Source organism: Suricata suricatta, chromosome 3, assembly GCF_006229205.1.
Source record: "Suricata suricatta isolate VVHF042 chromosome 3, meerkat_22Aug2017_6uvM2_HiC, whole genome shotgun sequence".
Taxonomy (NCBI): Eukaryota; Metazoa; Chordata; class Mammalia; order Carnivora; family Herpestidae; genus Suricata; species Suricata suricatta.
The window spans coordinates 165,807,598-165,826,089 of record NC_043702.1 but is presented as its reverse complement, the minus strand read 5'-3'; the positions used below and the strand labels follow the sequence as shown (position 1 = coordinate 165,826,089).

The window sequence follows — 18,492 nt, the reverse complement described above, 5'->3', positions numbered from 1 at the left end:
GGGGGGGGGGGGGGGGGGGGGGGGGGGGGGGGGGGGGGGGGGGGGGGGGGGGGGCTAGTCAGTGAAGCGTCCAACTTTGGCTCAGGTCATGATCTCACGATTCCTGGGTTCCAGCCCTGTGCTGACAGCTGGCTCAGAGCCTGGAGCCTGTCTTCAGATTCTGTGTCTCCCTCTCTCTCTGACCCTCCCCTGCCCACGCTGACTTCTCTCTCTCAAAAATAAATAATTAAAAAAACATTAAAAATAACTGAGAGGGAGAAAATCTATTTTTCCGGGTAACATGCAGTCACAGCAGACCTATTACAGATGACATGTCCAGACAGAGTGAACCTCCTGAATCTTCAGCAATCTAATGAAAGTTAGGAACAGGAACATGAATACCATTATGAAGACCATTCAAGTATGGACACAGAGCAATTGCGTAGAGAAAGAGTAGGAGTCCCCTGTAGGTATGAAAGCTCAGTCCACTGAAATCTACATGGGATATGAAATGGTACGGAATAAATATGAGAATGAAAGGAGGACATTAAACCAGAATGACTGACTAGAGAATCCAACCATAATCTGATAGTTCCCTTATTTCTGATGAATTCTCTAGAATCAGTTGTCCAATAGCAATATGAGGCCAGCTACAAATTTTAAAATTATACAAGTCACATTAAAAAGATAAAGAAAAACAGATGAAATCTGATTTTTTTAATTTCTTAAAACATTTTTATTTTTTATTGAGAGACAGAGAGAGAGAGACAGAGCATGAGCATGGGAAGGGCAGAGAAAGAGGGAGACAAAGAATCTGAAGGAGGCTCCAGGCTCTGAGCTGTCAGCACAGAGCCCAGCGTGGGGCTGGAACTCACAAACTGCGAGATCATGACCTGAGCTGAAGTCGGATAGTTAACCAACTGAGCCACCCAGGCCCCTCTGAAATCTGTTTTATAATACATTTTATTATATATTGGATAAATCAGTATATCCAAATATTATCATTTCAACTTGTAATCAATATAACAATTATTAATGAAATATTTTACATTTATTTGTTTCTTTTGGGAGAGTATGCATGCACAAAAAGGGGAAGGGCAGACGGAGAGGGAGAGAGAGAATCTTAAGCAGGCTCCACGTGCTCAGAGTGGAGGCTGACATGGGGCTTGATCTCACAATGGTGAGATCATGACCTAGGTCGAAATCAAGAGTTGGAAGTTTGGGGCACCTGGGTGGCTCAGTCGGTTGACCCTCCCCTGATCACGCTGTCTCTCTCTCTATCTCAAAATTAAATAAAAACACAATTGCAGGTAAGTAAAAGACCAGAGTATGACACCCGTTTAGGCAAATATTTCTTGCTGGACGCGTACTGGCATTGTCGGTCGTGCAGTCCAGCCAGCTGCAGGATATACATTTGGCCCTGGCCATGACATTGTAGTATCACCTTCATCCTGACAGCTGAATAAGATTGCCCGCAGGCACTCCCCAGCTCCCCTTTGTAAGAATGGTACCACGCTCCTACTTGAGATGCACTGCTTAAGACTTTTGTTAAAATCTGGTGAGGTAAAAAGCACCCATGTTTGGAGCACCTGGTTGGCTCAGTCCGTGGGACTAAAAGGCTTAACATCGTGTCATGTCAGAGGTGAAGAATCCTGGTGAAGTTCATTGTGACGAGATTTAAGAAACGTCTTCTTGGGGCGCCTGGGTGGCTCAGTTGGTTAAACCTCCAACTTTGGCTCAGGTCATGATTTCACACTCATGGGTTCGAGCCCAGCATCAGGCTCTGTGTTGACAGCTCAGAGCCTGGAGCCTGCTTCCGATTCTGTGTCTCCTCTCTCTCTGCCCCTCCCCCTCTTATGCTCTGTCTCTCTCTATATCTAAACTAAATTAAAAAAAATTAAAAAATTAAAAAAAAGAAAATCCTGCTTTAAAAAAAAAGAAATGTCTTTTCTAGAGAATTTTGAGGTGTATCTAATTTTGGGGCTACAGATAATGATATGGTTTTTCAACACTGGTGACCACTATGAGTACATGAGTTAAATTATTCATTAATATTGTGTAATAATTTCACAGCTATCATCTAACATATGAAAGTATCGTGAGACACTGTCTATTGGATTGTAGTAGAACATTTTACAAGTCTATGCATTGTTTTTTTTTTTTGCTGATGGTAGACATTATACTCATAGAGCTATGAGTAAAAATATATGATCAGTTCAGTATGATTACCTTACAAATTTTGGCTAGTTTATTTTTCAGAGACCTATTTTTTAAAATATTTTAGTGTTTTTGAGGGGTGGGGGAGTTACAGAGAGAGAGGGAGACAGAATCAGAAGCAGGCCCTAGGCTCTGAGCTGTCAGCACAGAGCCCAGCATGGGGCTCGAACTCACAAACCATGAGATCATGACCTGAGCTGAAGTCGGACACTGAAGGCACCCCTTTAAAGATCTCTTTTTAAGGGCGCCTGGGTGGCTCAGTTGGTTAAGCATCTGGCTGCGGCTCAGATCATGATCTCACAGTTTGTGGGTTCGAGCCCTGCATTGGGCTCTGTGCTGACAGCTCAGAGCCTGGAGCCTGCTTCAGATTCTGTGTCTCCCTCTCTCTCTCTGACCCTCCCCAGCTCACGCTGTCTCTCAAAAAGAAATAAAAAGCATTAAAATAAATAAATAAATAAATAAATAAATAAATAAAAATCTCCTTTTAAAGGTACTGTTTAAGTTGATTTTGGATTCCATGGACAATGAAGTTGTTGTTGAATCTGTGAGACATTACAAAGTTTCTAAGCAGTTTGACCTAAGTGAATGTCTCTATCACTATGATGGACAAGGAGACAAGGAGTGTAGCACTTCTATTTTGAACGATAATAGAGTAAATGGGACTGCACTGGTCTTTCTGCACAAAAAAAGTATAAAACTAGACAAACTACTTAGAACAACAATCTTCATGCATTGATAAACAAGCAGCACATGACTGTCGTACTTGCGAACACAGCACACAAGGTAAGCTCCATAATCAGGGAGGTGTAGTTCAAGTAAAGTAGCAGCTTTCTTGAGATGAGGAGAAAATTATCAGGGGTCAAAGTTATTGAAGCGGCTGGAACTTTGTGGCTTAGAATGCCCGAGCTGCTGTGGTGTCAGTGTGTGTGTATGTGTGCGTGCATGCATGCACGTATGTTGGGGTGGAGGGACACAAATGTGCCAGGCAAGTTTGCCTGCTGCAAGAGGAAGGCTGAAGAGCGATACTAAAAATCACGTAGCGCTAAGAGACCTTGGATTTCCAGCCCAGCCCAAGAGCGGCAATGTCTCTGATACTCTGGGCAGTTAATTGAGTATCCAGAATCAAGCCTTAAGAGGAAGAATCATGCGAAAAAAGTAAGAAGCACATGCTAGGGCCGACTATATAACCAAAATGGACACATGATGCAAATAATGAGACCAAAGCTAACATAACCAAAAGGACCATTCAGGAATTAATTTGCACGATACACAAGATGTCTTATTCTTTAAGGGAAGGCAGGATTATCCAAACTGTATTATTTACAATTATCTAACATACAATTATTATCAAATATATAAAAATTTAGGAAAATGTGAACCATAATAGAAAAGTAGTCTATGAAAAATTTCTGTAAGGTGACCCAGATTTGGGGATTAGGAAAAAAAATTAAGTAACATTCATAAATATTTTTGAGAGCTTAAGGGAGACATAGTTCTAATGAATGAAGAGATAAGGGATGTCAGCATATAAGTAAAACTTTTTTTTTAGTGTTTTATTTATTTTTGATACAGAGAGAGACAGAACATGAGAGGGGAAGGGGCAGAGAGAGAAGGAGACACAGAACCAGAAGCAGGCTCCAGGCTCTGAGCTAGCTGTCAGTACACAGCCTGATGCGGGGCTTGAACCCACGAACGTGAGATCTGACCTGAGCCGAAGTCGGAGGCTTAACCAACTGAGACACCCAGGTGCCCCTAAAACTTTTTTTTTTAAAGGAAAATTCCAAGAACTAAGAAATACAGTAATTAAAATAGAAAAATTCACTAAATGGGCTTATCAGCAGATTGAATACTGCAAAAACAACAAAAAGTTAATTAGTAGAAATATCTGGTTTAAAAATCAGAAAGAAAAAAATGAACAAAGATTCTATAACTTATCAACATCGAGAGAATTTACATGCATATAACTAGAATCCCAGAAGGAGAGCAAAGAGAAAATTCCATGGAAAAAATTTTTGAGGGAATAATGGCTGAAAATAACCCAAAATTTAGTGGGGAAAAAAACCTAACACATATAGGAAATACAGTGAATAACAAGTAGAATATTTACAAAACAAAACCCACTGAGCCAGCCAAGACAGGGCACTTGCCTTGCCGAGTCGGTGGAACACGCAACTCTTGATTGTGAGGTCATGAGTTCAAACCCCACTCTACACATTAAGTAGAGTTTAACTTAAAAAAAAAAATAAAGAGAGGGTGCCTATGTGATTTCTAGAAGATAAAAGTAGAAAATGCAAGGTTTCTTAAGGTTTCTATCTAGCACTGGCATGGCATCAGTCTTTGGCATATTTTGTTCATCAAAGCAAGTCAAAAGACACACCAAGATTCAAGGAAAGGAGAAATGGACTCTACATCTTTTTTTTTTTTAATATTTTATTTATTTCTGATACAGAGAGAGACAAAGCATGAAAGGGGGAGGCTCAGAGAGAGAAGGAGACACAGAACAGGAAGCAGGCTCCAGGCTCTGAGCTAGCTGTCAGCACAGAGCCTGATGCGGGGCTCAAACCCACGAATGTGAGATCTGACCTGAGCCGAGGTCGGAGGCTTATCCGACTGAGCCACCCAGGCACCCCTGGACTCTACATCTTAATGGGAGAAGCAACATACATGGGTGGGTGGTAATGGGAAGAATTTCTGGCAGCTATTTGAAGATAATCTATTAGAAGAAGTGAAAGTACTGAAAATAGTAAACATAGATAAATACAAAAGATGATATATATGTTTCTTCTCTTAGTTTCATATGACCATTTAAAGCAAAAATTATAATGAACATAGATGTAACATACAAGACAATAAAGCACAAAGGATTTGTGGGTGGTGGTAAATGGAACTATACAAGGTAAGGCTCCTTTATTTTATGTGAAGTATCACAATTTTAACTCTTAAGAATATTGATAACTTAAGAATGCATACCATAATTCCTAAAAACATTGCTAAAACAATAAAGCAAAAAAGATACAATTAAAAACCAAGAAAGGAATTCAAATGGAATACTAAAACATTTGATTAATCCAAAAAATGACAGTAAGAAGAGAGGAACACAAAGCTAATGGGACAAATTAGAAATAAATATCAAAATAATAGGCTTAATTTCAGTAATATAAAGTATAAAATATAAATGGATAAAACCAATTAATAGGTAGGATTGTCAGATTGGATTAAAAATAGCAAGATCCAACTAATTATTGTCTACAAGGGAAGCACATTAAAAAAACAGAAGTTGAAATTAGAAAGATGGAAAGATATAGAACACACAAACAGTAAGCTGACACAGCTTCAGTAACTATATTACTATAAGAGAAATTTCACTTTAAGAGGTGTTATCATAGACAAAGAGGATTTTTCATAATGAGAAAATGGTTGTTTCATCTGGAAGACATGCGAACCAACACAGTTAATGTGCTCAATAACAAAACGTCCCCAAATACGTAAATGAAAAAGTGACCATACTAAAGGACAAAAGAAACAAACCCACAATCCATTGTAAGAAATTTTAACTCTCCTATCTTGGTAATTAAATAGTGAAACTGTATGGGGTGCCTGGGTGGCTAAGATGGTTAAGCGGCCGACTTCAACTCAGGTCATGATCTCACGGTCTGTGGGTTCGAGCCCCGTGTCAGGCTCTGTGCTGACAGCTCACAGCCTGGAGCCTGGAGCCTGCTTCTGACCCTCCCCTGTTCACACTGTGTCTCTCTCTCTCTCAAAAATAAATACACATTAAAAAAAATAATGAAACTATATGAAAAGTCAGTAACGATATAGAAGACCTAAACAAAACTATCAACTTCCTAATCCCCATTGACATTAATAAAATCCAATGCTCCACAACTGTAGAACACATTCATTTTCACTGCCCATGGAACATTTACCAGGATAGACCACATCCGGGGGGACAAAATAAGTCTCACCAATTTCTACAATGTTGATATCTGACAAAGTTTGTTTTCTGATCACAGCATAATTTGGTAATCTCTAGCCAGACAGATGAAGAAAAAGAGATGGAAGATTCAAATGATGGATATCAGTGTTTTAGGAATTGCTGCGCCACAAAGTACTCCAAAATGTAGTGGCTTAAAACAACAACCATTTTATTGCTCACATGTTGTGAGTCAGGAATTTGCACAGAGTTCAGTGAGAACAGCTCACCTCTCTTTCCTGTGTCATTAACTAGACTCACTGGTGCAGTTGAATTCAGCTGTTGGCGCATCTGGATCACAGGGTCTGAGAAGGCCTTCCTCATATGTATGGATAAGATGCAGACTGGTGGCTTCCTGTGGCCTCTCTCCATGTGGTGTTTCTCTTTCAGAAACTTTTTCTTCATGTGGTCTTTCTCTGCAGTAAGATTGCCTTAACTTTTTTTTGTTTTTAATTTTTTTCTGTTTGTTTTGGAGAGAGTGTGTGAGTGGGGCAGAGACAAAAAGTGGGCGACAGAATCTGAAGCAGGTTCCGTGCTATCAGCATAAAACCTGATATGGGACTTGAACTCATGAACCATAAGATCATGAGCTGAGCCAAAGTTGGATGTTCAACTGACTGAGTCCCCAAGATTCCTGAACTTAATGAGTGGCTCAGGACATCAAATTGGCAAAAAAAAAAAAAAAAAAAAAAATTGAAGCTACGCCTTTGAGGATATAATTTTTTTTTCTCAATTCTGAGCCTGGGGTGGGATCCTAGTCCATGTATTTTGAGGAGTTTGTAGTTAGAGAATATTTTTCCTCTAGATTATTATGTAACCTTTGTTTTATGCTTTCATTTTTGCCACATTACTTTTTTATCTTGTTCATATTATCAGCTCTGATACAGAATAGACTATGATGATGTCTTTCTAACTGTTTGGTTATCTAAAACTTGATCTTGGGGTGCCTGAGTGGCTCACTTGGTTGGGTGTCTAACTCTTGATATTGGCTTCGGTCATGGTCTCAAGGTTCGTGGATTTGAGCCCCAAGTTGGGCTCTGCGCTGGCAATGCAGATCATGTTTGGGATCCTTTCTCTCCCTCTCTCTCTGCCCCTCCCCCAGCTCATGTGCAAGTGCATGCTGTCTCTCAAAATAAATATTTAAAAATGTTATTCACTGGGAAAGCAGACTGGTGCAGCCACTCTGGAAAATATTGTGGAGGTTTTTCAAAAAATTAAAAATATAACTACCCTATGACCCAATAATTACACTACTGAGTATTTACCTAGGGATACAAATGTACTGTTTCGAAGGGGCACATGCACCCCAATATTTATAGTAGCACTATCAGCAATAGCCAAAGTATGGTAAAAGCCCAAATCTCCAATGACAGATGAATGGATAAAGATGTTATATATATATACAATGGAATATTACCCGGCAATCAAAAATAATAAAATCTTGCCATTTGCAACTACGTGGATGGAACTAGAGGGTATTATGCTAAGTGAACTTAGTCAGTTGGAGAAAGACAAATATCATATGATTTCACTTATATGAAGAATTTAAGATACAAAACAGATGTACATAAGGGAAGGGAAGCAAAAATAATATAAAAACAGGGAGGGGGACAAAAACATAAGAGATTCTTAAATATGGAGAACAAACAGAGGGTTGCTGGAGGGATTATGGGAGGGCGGATGGGCTAAATGGGTAAGGTAAATTAAGGAATCTACTCCTGAAATCATTGTTGCACTATATGCTAACTAACTTGGATGTAAATTTTAAAAAATAAATAAAAATTTTTAAATGTTATTCTTTATCAGTGGTGCCTCGGTGGTTCAGTCAGTTAATCATCTGACTCTTGATTTCAGCTGTCATGATCGTCATGATCTCACAGTTCGTGACGTTGGACCCCATGTCAGACTCTGCACTGACACTGTGAAACCTGCTTGGGATTCTCTCTCTCCCTTTCTCTCCCTGCTCTCTGCCATTCTCTCTCTCTCTCTCTCTCTCTCTCAAAAATAAATAAACTTAAAAAAAATAATGGGTAATGGGCATTGAGGAGGGCACTTGCTGGATGAGCACTTGGTGTTGTATGTAAGTGACGAATGATGGGAATCTACTCCTGAAACCAAGACTACACTGTATGTTAACCAACTTGACAATATAAAAAATAATAAAATAATAAAATAAAACATCATCACATTAAATTCTTTTTAGCACAAGGCAACTGTAAGGACATCTTTCTGTTCCTTAGAATATGTTTTTCTAGATTGAGTCTAGAAAACCTTCTGTGTGCTTTGTTTTATTTTATGTTGGAGCACCTGGGTGGCTCAGTCGGTTAAGCCTCCGACTTCCGCTCAGGTCATGATCTCACAGTTCTCAAGTTCAAGCCCGTGTCGGGCTCTGTGCTGACAGCTCAGAGCCTGGAGCCTGCTTCAGATTCTGTGTCTCCTTCTCTTTCTCTGTTCCTCCCCTGTTCGTACTCTGTCTCTCTCTCTCAAAAATAAACAAAGAGTAAAAAAAATATATATTTTGTGTTTACATTTTTGTCATGTTATTTCTTTTTTTAAATCTTGTTAATGCTATTGAATGAGCTATGGTATAGTCACTTCTATTTTACTTTCTTCACCCAACACATTTTCTACTTAACTGTACTAAGGGTAAGGGAAGCGTTATTTGTGCAGCCTTAGGCATGAACAAAATCTATACAATGACACTTTAAAGCTTACTCCTTGTAACTTTTCCTCCTTAATCCTAGTTCTGTTCTCTGAAGCTATGAAAAAATGGTCTGCCCCTTCTTTAACAGACCAACCTTCCCTATTGTGGAGATCCATAGTGTGTTCCCATTGGTCTCTGCCTCTCTAGGTCATCTTACCCAGAACTCCTCAACTTTCCCTCATTTTACATGTAACCATCTTACTTTTCATGTAAGTTGGTCAATGTTCCTCATGAAAAGTGGCCCCTGATGGGTCCCCAGGGTCATCTCAACTGAGAGGGGAAAAAGATATTCTTGCTCAAATTTTGGGGAGGGGGCCACATACTTAAACTCAAAGTAAAACTTTAATAAAAGAGAAAAAAGATGTCAAGGGAGCAATTAAGAGGTTATGCACATTTATCTTGGCCAGGACCACTAGCCACGCCTCTGAAGTTTGAGCAGTGCGCCCAAGCCGCGAAGATGTACAGATTACGGTACAGTGAACTACTCTGGTAATGTTGCATTCTTTTTTGACTGCTCACCTCAACCCACCACCATCCTCTCGTCCCAGTCTCCAGTTGCACTTAAAGTCTCCCATTTTCCAACTGGAAACGACTAAGACAAACCAAAGGCCAATCCAGCGGGAGGGCAGCCGCGCGCGGGCACTTCCGGGATTGAGCGACGTATGGCGACGCCTCCAAGGAGGAGTAGGGGCGGAGCCGCGTCTGCGTGCCTCCTGAAGGCTCGGCGGACTTTGCGCATGCTCTAACTCCGCTTCCGGTGGGTGGTTCAGTCGTGCGGTTCCCGAGGAGCGGCGAGGTTGCTGCCTTCACTGCTGCAAAAAAGCGTCCGCTTCAGGCAAGTAAGTGTCGCCTCTTTTTTCCATCAGTCATTCCAGAAGTTCAAAGTAGAACTTGAAGGGCCGGGCTGGGACTAACCCATGTTCTGCTGCTACTTTCTCCTGTTGTTCTGAAACCTTTATTTCTGAGAAGCTGTGGCAACGGAGTTACTATGGCAACTGAGTGGCAGCAGCTTCGTTTATGAGAATTTGGAGAAATTGGGAGAGCTGCTTCCGTAAGGCCTCGTTCAAATACGTGTGCGTCGGACGCAGATTTAGATGTTATGTCAAATTCATGCCCCTAAACCACAGAGTTTTATTTTATTTTACTTTTATTTTTGACAGGGAGAGAGAGACCGCATGAGCAGGGGAGGGTCAGAGAGAGAGAGGGAGACACAGAATCTGAAGACAGGCTCCAGCTCTGAGCTTGTTGTCAGCACAGAGCCCGACACGTGGCTCGAACCCACGAACTGTGAGATCATGACCTGAGCCGAAGTCGGATGCTTAACCGACTGAACCACCCAGGCGCCCCCAGAATTTGATTTTAAAAGATGTACTCTGGCTATAATGTGGAGTAGCAGGATTTGGCGTGCGGTAACGAGTTAGAAAGCTATTTCAGCGATCAAGACACAGTTCGAAGAAATCCTGAACTTGGGTAGTGGTGTAGGACTGCGGAGAAGTGGGAAAATTGGAGAAATTCCAGCCGGTAGTATCACCGGGACCTAATGTGGGGAATGAGGGCCAGGAGCCCTGAGCATCTTGAGGATTAAGTCCATACTTCCCTTGGCTATCGCTGTCTTTCTAGATTCCTTTCCCGCCATCAATTCAGTTTTCTGATCCTCTCCTCCAGGTGGACTGACCCAAGACCCTATTCATTACAAGTAGTTTGATGTTCTAGTTCTGGAATATTGTCCTCATCTTTCTTACGATGTTGGGTCAGTTTGTATAATTTCATTAAGCCCCTGAGTTTTCTTCAAACAGGAAAATGAAATAAAATACTAGTACTTCTCTCAGGATTTTTATAAGGATTAAGGGAGATAGTTTATATGCCTAGTGTATAGAAAAGGATCAATATATGTTAATTACTACTACCGTATATACTTGCATTGTTTTATTATGTGTCACTTTGTTATTTATTCCTCTAGACTTAGAGTGGGTTTTTTTGGTTGTTGTTTTGTTTTAATTTAGGAGCTGTATCTTATCTATATTTGTATGTTCTTGTAAAATAATAGTAAAGACTAAGACATTTTTTGAATAGTTCATTTATTTGGGCTGTTGTTGACATAATTAAATTTATGTCAGTACCCTGGCACTGACTCTTTGATTTCAGCTCAGGTCTTAACCTCAGGATCGTGAGTTCAAACCCTGCCTTGGGCGTGGAGCCTACTTAAATAAATAAGTAAATAAATAAAATGCAGGGGCTACCTGGTAGGATGAATTTTGCTGATCAAATATTATCTATTAAATTAAAAAGTAGCAGTTTTTCTTTATAACTAAGAGGGCCATAAAATGAGACCTACCGAAAGTAACTGATGTTCTCAGTTTGGAACAGGTATGAGTGATTTCAGTGAAGAACTGATAAGGTCCAAGACAGAGGATGACCAGGAGGAATCGTGTGTATTCTCTGGAACAGGAATGTATTTTCCTTGGCTTCAGAAGCACATAGATGCTGTGGGTAAGTAAAATAACATCTAGCCATTTTAACTTTATTTTATTTTTAAACTTTTTAAAAAATGTTTATTTATTATCAAGAGACAGAGCATGAGCAAGGAGAGAGAGGAAGACACAGAATCCAAAGCAGGCTCTAGGCTCTGAGCTGTCAACACAGAGCCTGACGTGGGGCTTGAGCTCACAAACTGTGAGATCATGACCTGAGCAGAAGTCTGACGCTTAACCGACTCAGCCACCCAGATGCCCCGCCATTTTAACTTTGAGGCAAGGAGATGATAAGATTCAGTATGTACACAAAGTTAATAACCAATCTGGTTCATATTCAAGATTTGACTGTATTGGGGTTTTTGAGGCTGTAAGCAAAAAAAATCATTTAAAAAAATAGATCCTTTTTTCTACTTTTCCTTTGAACTAATAACATAACAGATAGGCTGTATTATGGTAGATACCTTTTCTTCCCCCCAGTAATACTTGCTAGTCACTTAAATGCCTGGCATTGGCTAAATGTTGGGGATACGTAGATGACGAATATATGGTCACTGGCAATGAGGAGTACATATGTAGAAGGTGTTTTTAAGAAGTTTCTGTTGTTTTGCATTGAAATTATTCCTAATATAATTGGTCTATACTAGGTTCCAAAAAAAGAACTAAAAAAAGGAACTTTCCTCTGTATAAATATAAACAAGAGTTTTTGTGGAATATGTTCCCTGTAAGAAGATATAAAAGAAGCAGTTATGTGTGTATTATTGACGTGTCCACTGGTGCACTTCTGGGAATATATTAGAACTGGCACTTAGTACCCTCAAAACATCTCTCCTAGACTAGCCATCTTTTCCCTTGACCGAGATCCTTTGGCTCCTAGAATTTGCTCCTGTTTCTTTATGTTTTAGTTTTAATATTATCTCAGTTATCTCAGTAAATGTATCAATAAATCCACATGGTGGGCATCTTAGTGTTGAGGGAAGTGAATCTCGAAGAAGGTAAACTCTAAATGTTGGTATCAGGAGTTAAAACAGGTTTGTTTGATCTCAAAGCTTATACTTTTGACAGCTGAGATATAATTTTGTTAATGAGATATACGTAAAGCGCTTAGTGCAGAGCCTCGTGCGTAGTTAGTGTTGGAAAAATTACAGTTTCTTTCCTCTCTTCTCATTACATTTTTGCTAATGAACGAACATGGTTTAAGCAAGGCCTGCTCGGCGTGTAGTCCGAGGGAACGCTACTGTCCTGCTTGCAGGGAACGCGTGAGCTCAGGCTCCTACTGGTTAAGATACAGCTGGGCAGGTTTTTATCATCAGGATTCTGCAGAGAGCTCGGAGTCAGTCCCAAAGCAGAGAGGTTTAAGACCAGAATTTACATGCCTGGAAATATTTTAGAAGTTACAGGTAGCCTGTTAAACCCAAAATACTTTATGCCTGCAATGGGAAAATTTAGTTTCAGGTAATATTGACATTGTAGTGACAAATAACCATACCAGGACAACAAAATTACCCAGCAATTATTAATTTTCTACCTCTTGGCGTTCTGAGGGGTATGTCCTTCAGAATAAAGGCTTTGAAGGCAGAGACCAGTCTGAATTAAAACTGTATGTTAGCGCTGTTGGTGAAGTGTGCGCCTCTCGATCTCAGGGTTGTAGGTTTGAGCCCTACACTGGGTGTAGAGATGACTTAAAAATAACATTTTAGAAAGCCCACAGAAAACTGTGTGTCAAGTACCTAGAATAGTACTTGGTACAAAATAGTGCTCAAAACATATTTGTTGACGGACAAGTTTCCAGACCCTTTCAAGAGCGTTAGAGATGGGCTGATGGCACTGGCTCCTTATTGTACCTCATTTCACATCAGAGTTCCTTTTCTTACCTAGGCAGTTGTTTTTGCATGTGTATCAGCAACAAATAGGACGATTATTTGCTCATAAAAGAATGAAACGGGAGAGATTCCTGAGGTAACGAGGCTGAATCGCAAGACAGAAGGAATTGTCCAATAATTGAAGTACAGTAGTCTAAAGTCCCATTTCCCAACTGAGTGGGGAAAACTTGAGGGGTTGGTGGGCGGTTGGCCTGAGGTCAGTCCTCCTTTAGGTGAGTAACTGAGGATTTGGGGAAGAAGTGTCTTGTCAGGTTCCTGGACCACCCACCTGGTGTTGGCGCTGGTCCTGGACAGTGACCGTGGATCTCGCTAAATGCAGTTTCTTATAAAGAGAGATGGGCGGGGCATCCTGTTGAATTCCCTGGTGATGCTAAGGCTTTTGTTTCCAGGACCACACCGGATAGCAAGCAGTAGGATCCCCACAAGATTTGGAAGTATTTCTAAAAAGTTTGAGAAGAAGCAGTGTAGAGCCTTAGTCTTGAAACTTGTTTTACTTTTTTTTTTTTAATTATGTACTGCCTTGCATGGTTTTAAAGTGTCATCTAAAAACTGTAAGTTCCATAGTTGCAAAAGATATAATATCCAGCGTATTTTGGCATTTTTAAATGAAATTGGTATACCACTTTTACATTTATATCCAGTGGAATCTAAGCAGTATAGGAATGTGATACTGTTCATCATCCACTTAAAAATATTTATGAAAAAGTATTTTTTAATGTTTATCTTTGAGAGAGCACAAGCGGGGGAGGGGTAGAGAGAGGGGACAGAGGATCCCAGGTGGACTCTGTACTGACAGCAACAAGCCCGATGTGGGGCTTGAACTCTGGAACTGTGAGATCATGGCCTGAGCCAAAGTTGGACACTCAGCCGGCTGAGCCACCCTGGCGCCCTGGAAAAGATTTTAATTGATGAAGATTTTATGCTGTTTATTTTCCTTTCAGACTTCTATCCTTTACAATAAAACTGTGTATCTGCATTTAATTATTTTTTGTTAATATCCCATAGGGCTTTAAGTACTAAAATTTTGCCTGGAGTGAGGCATCATAATTAATAGTTTTACAAAGCTGATGAAAACAACGTAAGTATTAAAAGTTGTGTTAAAATTTAGGGGCCTCTGGGTGGCTCCGTTGGTTAAGCGTCCGACTTCGGCTCAGGTCATGATCTCATAGCTCACAGGTTCCAAGCCACATGTCAGGCTCTGTGCTGACAGCTCAGAGCCTGGAACTTGCTTTAGATTCTATGTCTTCCTCTCTCTCTGCACCTTCCCCCTTGCTCTCTGTCTCTCCCTCTCTCTCTCAAAAATTAAAAAACATTAAACATTTTTTTAAAGTTGTATTAAAATTTAAAGTACATTTTTATGACTTCTTTATTTCAATAAAATAAAGTTACCACTTTTTTCCAATTATTTCATATATCCGTGAAGGAATGGTATGTATTTCTGGAATGAGAAAAGATTTAGCTTCAATTCTGTTTTGTTTTCATTGATGTAATTCTGAGAAACCCTAGTTACATGATTAAGTAGATGGCATTGGATAGAGTGTAATTGAAGCAATGTATCAGGCCTTTGAGTTCTTGAGTTACTCACGAATTCAAGAATTCCTCATTCCCAGGGGTCAGGGTACCCCACCGGAAGACCAGTGGCCTAGCAGGGTTCTATGGCAGTGTGGGAAGGGAAGAGGAGGTGTCAGTGTGCAACCTGTTATTCCTAAAATGGGGAGTGGGGGCGCAGGATGGCTCAGTCCGCTAAGCTCTGGCTTCAGCTCAGGTCATGATCTCACAGTTCATGGTTTCAAGCCCTGCGTCAGGCTCTGTGCTGACAGCTCAGAGCCTGGGACCTGCTTGGGATTCTGTGTCTCCCTCTCTGTCTGCCCCTGCTCCACTCACATGTGCTCTCTCTCTCTCTCTTAAAAATAAATAAACATCAAAACACAGTTGTAACGAAGTCCAAATGCTCGTAACATGAGGATTGTCAATCCTTTAGAGGTGAATGCTAATGTCTTCGACTGTTAAATCTTATTCGTGTTTAATGTCATTGAGCTGCTGGGAACTCGGACCTTGAACAATGAAAGCCCATCTCTTGGAGTGTTCACAACACTGGTAGGTAATACAGGGCATGCTTGTCTAGGATAAACCTAGTGAGTTTTACCCACTCTAAATACTTGGGATTTACTTTCGGGGCCTTCTCTGAGAGATTCTACTCAGACTGTTTGGTACAAAAAATGAAAGGATGATTGGATCCCGAGTGGAGGCCCTGGCATCCCAGTAGCCCATGAACATCAAGTTAGGCATCTGCAATTAGACATTGCTTTCATTCGCTGAGACTCATAAAAATAGCGTGCAGGAGTTTGTCTCAAGGGAAGCTCGCTTTGATATTAGGGTTGGGCCAGGTTACTTCATAACTACCGTCCTGCTTGTTAAACTTTCTGCCCTGTCAGGAAGGAGTGTTTTTCAGACTGGAATTGGGATCACTGTGGGTAAAGCCTTTTCTTTTTAATCTGTAGCAACTGAAGGAAAAAAGGAGAAGGATTTTGCTCAGACGACGAGCGCTTGTTTGGGTTTCATCCGCGAAGCCCTGCTGAAGCATCGGTGGCAGGAGGCCGCGGGGTACATGCACAGCTACCTGCAGGTTCTGGAAGACTCGGACAGCCAGAAGAGGCTGGGGGCGCCCGAGGTGAGTGAGGTGTGCGCCCGCCGGGCTGGGGGCACAGATGCCCGGGGCTTTCTGCCTCTTGAGCGCCACCCAGGATGGCTTTTGCGGGATCTCATTTTGCATTTACTAAAAGTAGTTTTGGGAGGAGAATTTGTATTGGGACATTTTTTCTGGCACATCTTTTTACTTCTTAGGTTTTTAAGTTTATTTATTTAATTTGAGAGAGAGAGAGCGAGCAAGTTGGGGAGGGGAAGGGAAAGAAAGGGAGAGAGAATCCCAAGCAGGCTCTGCACTGTCAGGGCAGAGCCCAACTGGGAGCACAAACTCCCAAACCGTGAGATCATGACCTGAGCCGATGTCGGATGTTCAATCTACTGAGACATCCAGGGGGCCCTACTTCTTAGGGTTTTAATTTTTTTTTTTTAATTTTTAATGTTTTTATTTTTTTTGATTCAGAGAGGGACCGAGCATGAGAGGGGGAGGGGCAGAGAGAGAGGAAGACAGAATTGGAAGCAGGCTCCAGGCTCCAAGCTTATCATCACAGAGCCCAGTGCAGGGCTTGAACCCATAGACGTGAGATCATGACCTGAGCCAAAGTCAGAAGCTTAACCGACTGAGCCACACAGGTGCCCCTTATTAGGATTTTAAAGGAAACTAAAAATATTTTGAACTCTGAATTCTCAGATTCCCCACTATTCATTCCTTCCAATATTTCTTCCTTCTTCCTGTGTGTCATTATTTTTCCCTCTCCATAGGATGTTTCCTAACATCATACCAACATGTTACTTCTTCCATCTGACAATTATCTCTTGTCCCCCATTCACTCCACAGGTGTGACCCATTTTTCCACTTCTGCTTTCAGCCAAACTCCTTGCAAGGATGTGTATACTTGTTCTCCCCAAACCCTCTCCAGTTAGGCTCCCCTGAGCACCAGCATAATCACTTCTACCACGTTGCTTTGTTAGGTTCAACAGGGACCTCCAGGTCACTGAATCTAGTGCCCGGTTCTCAGCGCTCAAGGGACTCGATCTGTCTGCGATCTTGAAGGCAGGAGAGAGCAGCCTCCTGTGTGATTAGCTTTCTTCATCTGGCTTCCCGGACACTAGCTTCTCAGTTTTCTCTGTTGCCTCACTGGCCTTTCTCAGCCTGCTGTGGCTTTGACTTCGGGGGTGCCCCAAATCTCAATCCTTAGTCCTTGGCCTTAAATCTTGTCTCTGTGCTGGACGATTCCCAGTTGTGTGTCTGTGGCCCTGACGGCTCTCCAAGCCCACACTCCCGTATCCGTCTGTTCCGCATCACCTCAGGTATCTAGTGGTCACATCACACTAGCATACCTATGTGGACTTTCTGGTCTTCATCAAACCTAATTTTCCTCATTTCGGATGATGGCTGTTTAAGTATCTAATTTCTGGGACCAAACTCTGAAGTTCTCTTTCCTTCATAGCCCGTATCCCACTGGCTCTCCTCTCAGAGTTCAGTCCGAATACTTCTCACCAGCTGCGCGGCTGCACACCGACCGCAGCCACTGTCTTCTTACGCAGATGACTGCCTGCCCTCGGCACCCTCGTCTCCGCATGGCGACCAGGGTGATCCTTTTTGTTTTCTTATGTTTATTATTATTTTTAATGGTTTTATCTATTTTTGAGAGAGAGACAGAGATGAGAGTAAGAGCAGGGGAAGGGCAGAGAAGGAGAGAGACACAGAGTCTGCCACGGGGCTTGAACTCTTGAACTGCGAGATCGCGCCAGAGCCAAAGTCAGATGTTCAACCGACTGGGCCACCCAGGGGCCCCAAGGGTGATCCTTCAGGCTTATAATTAACCCACCGTATGGTTGGCACATTTAAGTGGTACAATTCCATGTTTTTTCATATATTTGCAGAGATGTGAGCCATTACCACAACATAAATTTCAAACATTTTTGTCTCTCCTCCCTGCCCCACCAAAAAACAACAACGCTGTGCCCACCCGCAATCACTCCCTGTCCTGTCCCTCTGTCCCCCACTTCCCAGCTCCTGACAACCACTAGTCTACTTTCCATTTTCAGACATTTCAGAGAAGTGCATTTCATAACATGAGGCCCTTGTGCGTACTTTTTCCACCGAACCTGTTTTCAAGTTTATTCTTGTTGCAGTTTGTATCAGTGCTTCATTCCTTTGTAGTGCAGAGTAACATTCCATCCTATTTTGTGTGTCCCTTCCTCTGTTGTTAGACGTGAGCGTTATTTGCACTTTTAAGTTATGAGTGATGCTGCTGTGAGCTGTCACGTGCACGTTTTTGTTAGGGATGTTTGTGACATTTCTCGTGGGTGCACACCTAGGGATGGAGTGCTGGGTCGTACGGTTACTGTGTTTGACCTCTTGAGGAACGACCAGACTGTTTTCCAAAGCAGCTGCACCATTTTCCTTACCACCAGTAATCTCTGAGGTTCCAGCTAGTTGTAGTTACTATCTGTCTTTCTGATTGTAGTGGCCTTAGTGCTTGTGAGGCAGTATCCTACTTTGGTTTTGATTTGTATTTCCCTGGTGGCTAACGATGTAGCATGATCCTTTTAATTAATTTTTTTTTAATGTTTATCTTTGAGAGAGAGAGCACATACAAGAGTGGGAGAGGGGCA

The 18,492-nt window shown here is 41.5% G+C and overlaps 1 protein-coding gene across 6 annotated transcripts in view; it reads left to right on the top strand.

The window, feature by feature from the left end:
- Nucleotides 1-9,638: 9,638 nt before the first annotated feature.
- TAF1A (TATA-box binding protein associated factor, RNA polymerase I subunit A) overlaps nt 9,639-18,492 on the top strand; it is a 32,075-nt gene continuing 23,221 nt past the window's right edge. For 5 of the 6 annotated variants that reach the window (XM_029935674.1, XM_029935672.1, XM_029935673.1 and 2 more), the window contains exons 1-3: nt 9,639-9,712; nt 11,231-11,363; nt 15,729-15,898. In XM_029935674.1, coding sequence (XP_029791534.1) covers nt 11,243-11,363; nt 15,729-15,898 — 291 coding nt within the window. In that variant the 5' untranslated portion in view covers nt 9,639-9,712; nt 11,231-11,242. Of the gene's footprint in view, nt 9,713-11,230; nt 11,364-15,728; nt 15,899-18,492 lie in introns of those variants that run through there. The other variant, XM_029935676.1, reaches the window with a different exon arrangement.